This window comes from Triticum urartu, chromosome 3, assembly GCF_003073215.2.
Source record: "Triticum urartu cultivar G1812 chromosome 3, Tu2.1, whole genome shotgun sequence".
Lineage (NCBI taxonomy): Eukaryota > Viridiplantae > Streptophyta > Magnoliopsida > Poales > Poaceae > Triticum > Triticum urartu.
In genome coordinates this window covers 688812449-688814216 of record NC_053024.1, presented here as the reverse complement: position 1 = coordinate 688814216, position 1768 = coordinate 688812449, and the positions used below count along the sequence as shown (strand labels likewise).

At 53.1% G+C, this 1768-nt stretch overlaps 1 protein-coding gene across 1 annotated transcript; it reads right to left on the bottom strand.

Moving 5' to 3' along the window:
• Positions 1–457: 457 nt before the first annotated feature.
• On the bottom strand, positions 458–1768 carry LOC125547180. The gene has a single exon (XM_048711165.1). The coding sequence runs from the start codon at positions 1766–1768 to the stop codon at positions 458–460; it is 1311 nt and encodes a 436-aa protein (XP_048567122.1).

The window sequence follows — 1768 nt, the reverse complement described above, 5'->3', positions numbered from 1 at the left end:
ACAGGCTAAATATGCAACCCTGACCTAATAATCTACCTGTATCTATAAATGCACAGCAAAAATATGTAAACATCAGAAATTTTTATACGCAAAGCACATCTTAAGATCTAGCAGCAATGGTGAACTATTGAACTGCAAAGCTACAAATTGGGATGTGCCATTCCGTAGTAATGCCCATAAACCAAACAAAGAACATATTACAAAAAGGAAAGCTGTAGAAGAGCTGAATCATACACGCCAGGGGAGCATTACATTCGTACCGCTGTTTATAAGCCTGGCTGCAACGTACGTACAGAAAATTAAGGGGAGAAAATTTCAGAAGTCGGCGAATTGCAGAAAATCAGGAGCATCAAGCAAATCAGATGGAACCCTACAACATTTGCTAGAGGAGCTCTAGCTCATCACCCCCAAGGTCGATAGACGGTTCTTCCTCAGGGATGTATGACTCTTTCCACCCTTAATGATACAACTCGTCGAGATGGAGGAGACCACCATCCATAAACATAGGAGATGTCTCATCTTCGTCGAAGACTTCGCCGAATGGTATTTGTTGCGAGGCTAGTTCAGAATCCCGGACGTTGATGGTATAGCTCGCGATAAGATGGATGATCGTGAAAGGACGGTCAGCGGCAAGGACAAACTGCTTGTTATGCTTCACAAAATCTACAGCATCAGAGACCCTCTCATCTTTCTCATCCTGGAGGTTGTACTTGCACATGTGGGCAGACGAGCCCAAGCGTTCAATGTAGTAGACGCAGTTCGCTTCGACGGACGGGAACTTGTCGGCATCGACGGCTAAGCACCTGGCATGGCCGACAAAGATGGCGAATCTGCCGATGCTCTGCAAACGCGCACGGACGTCGTGCTCGGGCTCAAACTTGATAACCTTTATGAGTCGATGTAGCTTTGCGATCGTCAGCGCTTGCCCACCAAATTCCATTAGGAAACACACCATATCCTCCGGATCTGCCGTCTCAGGAAGATTGTCAAAGAGAAACCGAGCAGGGTGAACCTGAACCAACTTCATCGAATTGTTGATCTTGAAAACCACGTCTTGTAATTGGGTTAATCGCTGCAAGCCGCCATCGAAACCACCTCTGATCGCCATCCTCAATATACCATAATTATGTTTGTGCTGATGCTCGTGCTCGTGGGTGATGAAACATTCACTGTCAGGAAAGGCCGTGTAATGCTTGCGAGACGAGTCACACAATAAGGTAAGCATGGGCGAAGCCATGCCGAAGCAGACGGCGGCGGCAACCTTTCCCTCGGGAGGCACGGGAGCATTGAAGCTGATGAGGCCACCGGTGAGAGGGTTGAAGACACGAGCGGCGTGGGGAGGGCTCTTGTCGGCCAGGACGAAGAAGCCGCCGAGGGTTGTGGCGACGACGTGGTGGTCGCGGAGCTGCGGGAGCTCCCTGTGGAGGCACCGGCCGCTAGCGGTGTTGACCAAGAGGCGGCGCGTGTCGCTCGCGAAGACCTCGTCGAGGACGATCCACTGGCGAGGGCGGAAGCGGGGGTCGGTGGCGTCGCTCCGGGGGTCGTCGGTGGTGGAGCGCCAGTGGCGGCAGACGGCCCGCAAGTCCATGTAGCAGTCCACGTCGTTTGTGTCCAGGAGGGTGTCAGCGATGCGGCGGAGGAGGTCGTATGGGAGCGAGGACCAGTCTGCGCCCACCATGGCCGGAGGGACCGGCGAGGTTTCCAGGCAATCGGGGCCCTCCTTTTTCCTTTTGGCCGGCGGAGGAGCTCCAACGGGCACGGCCGCCAT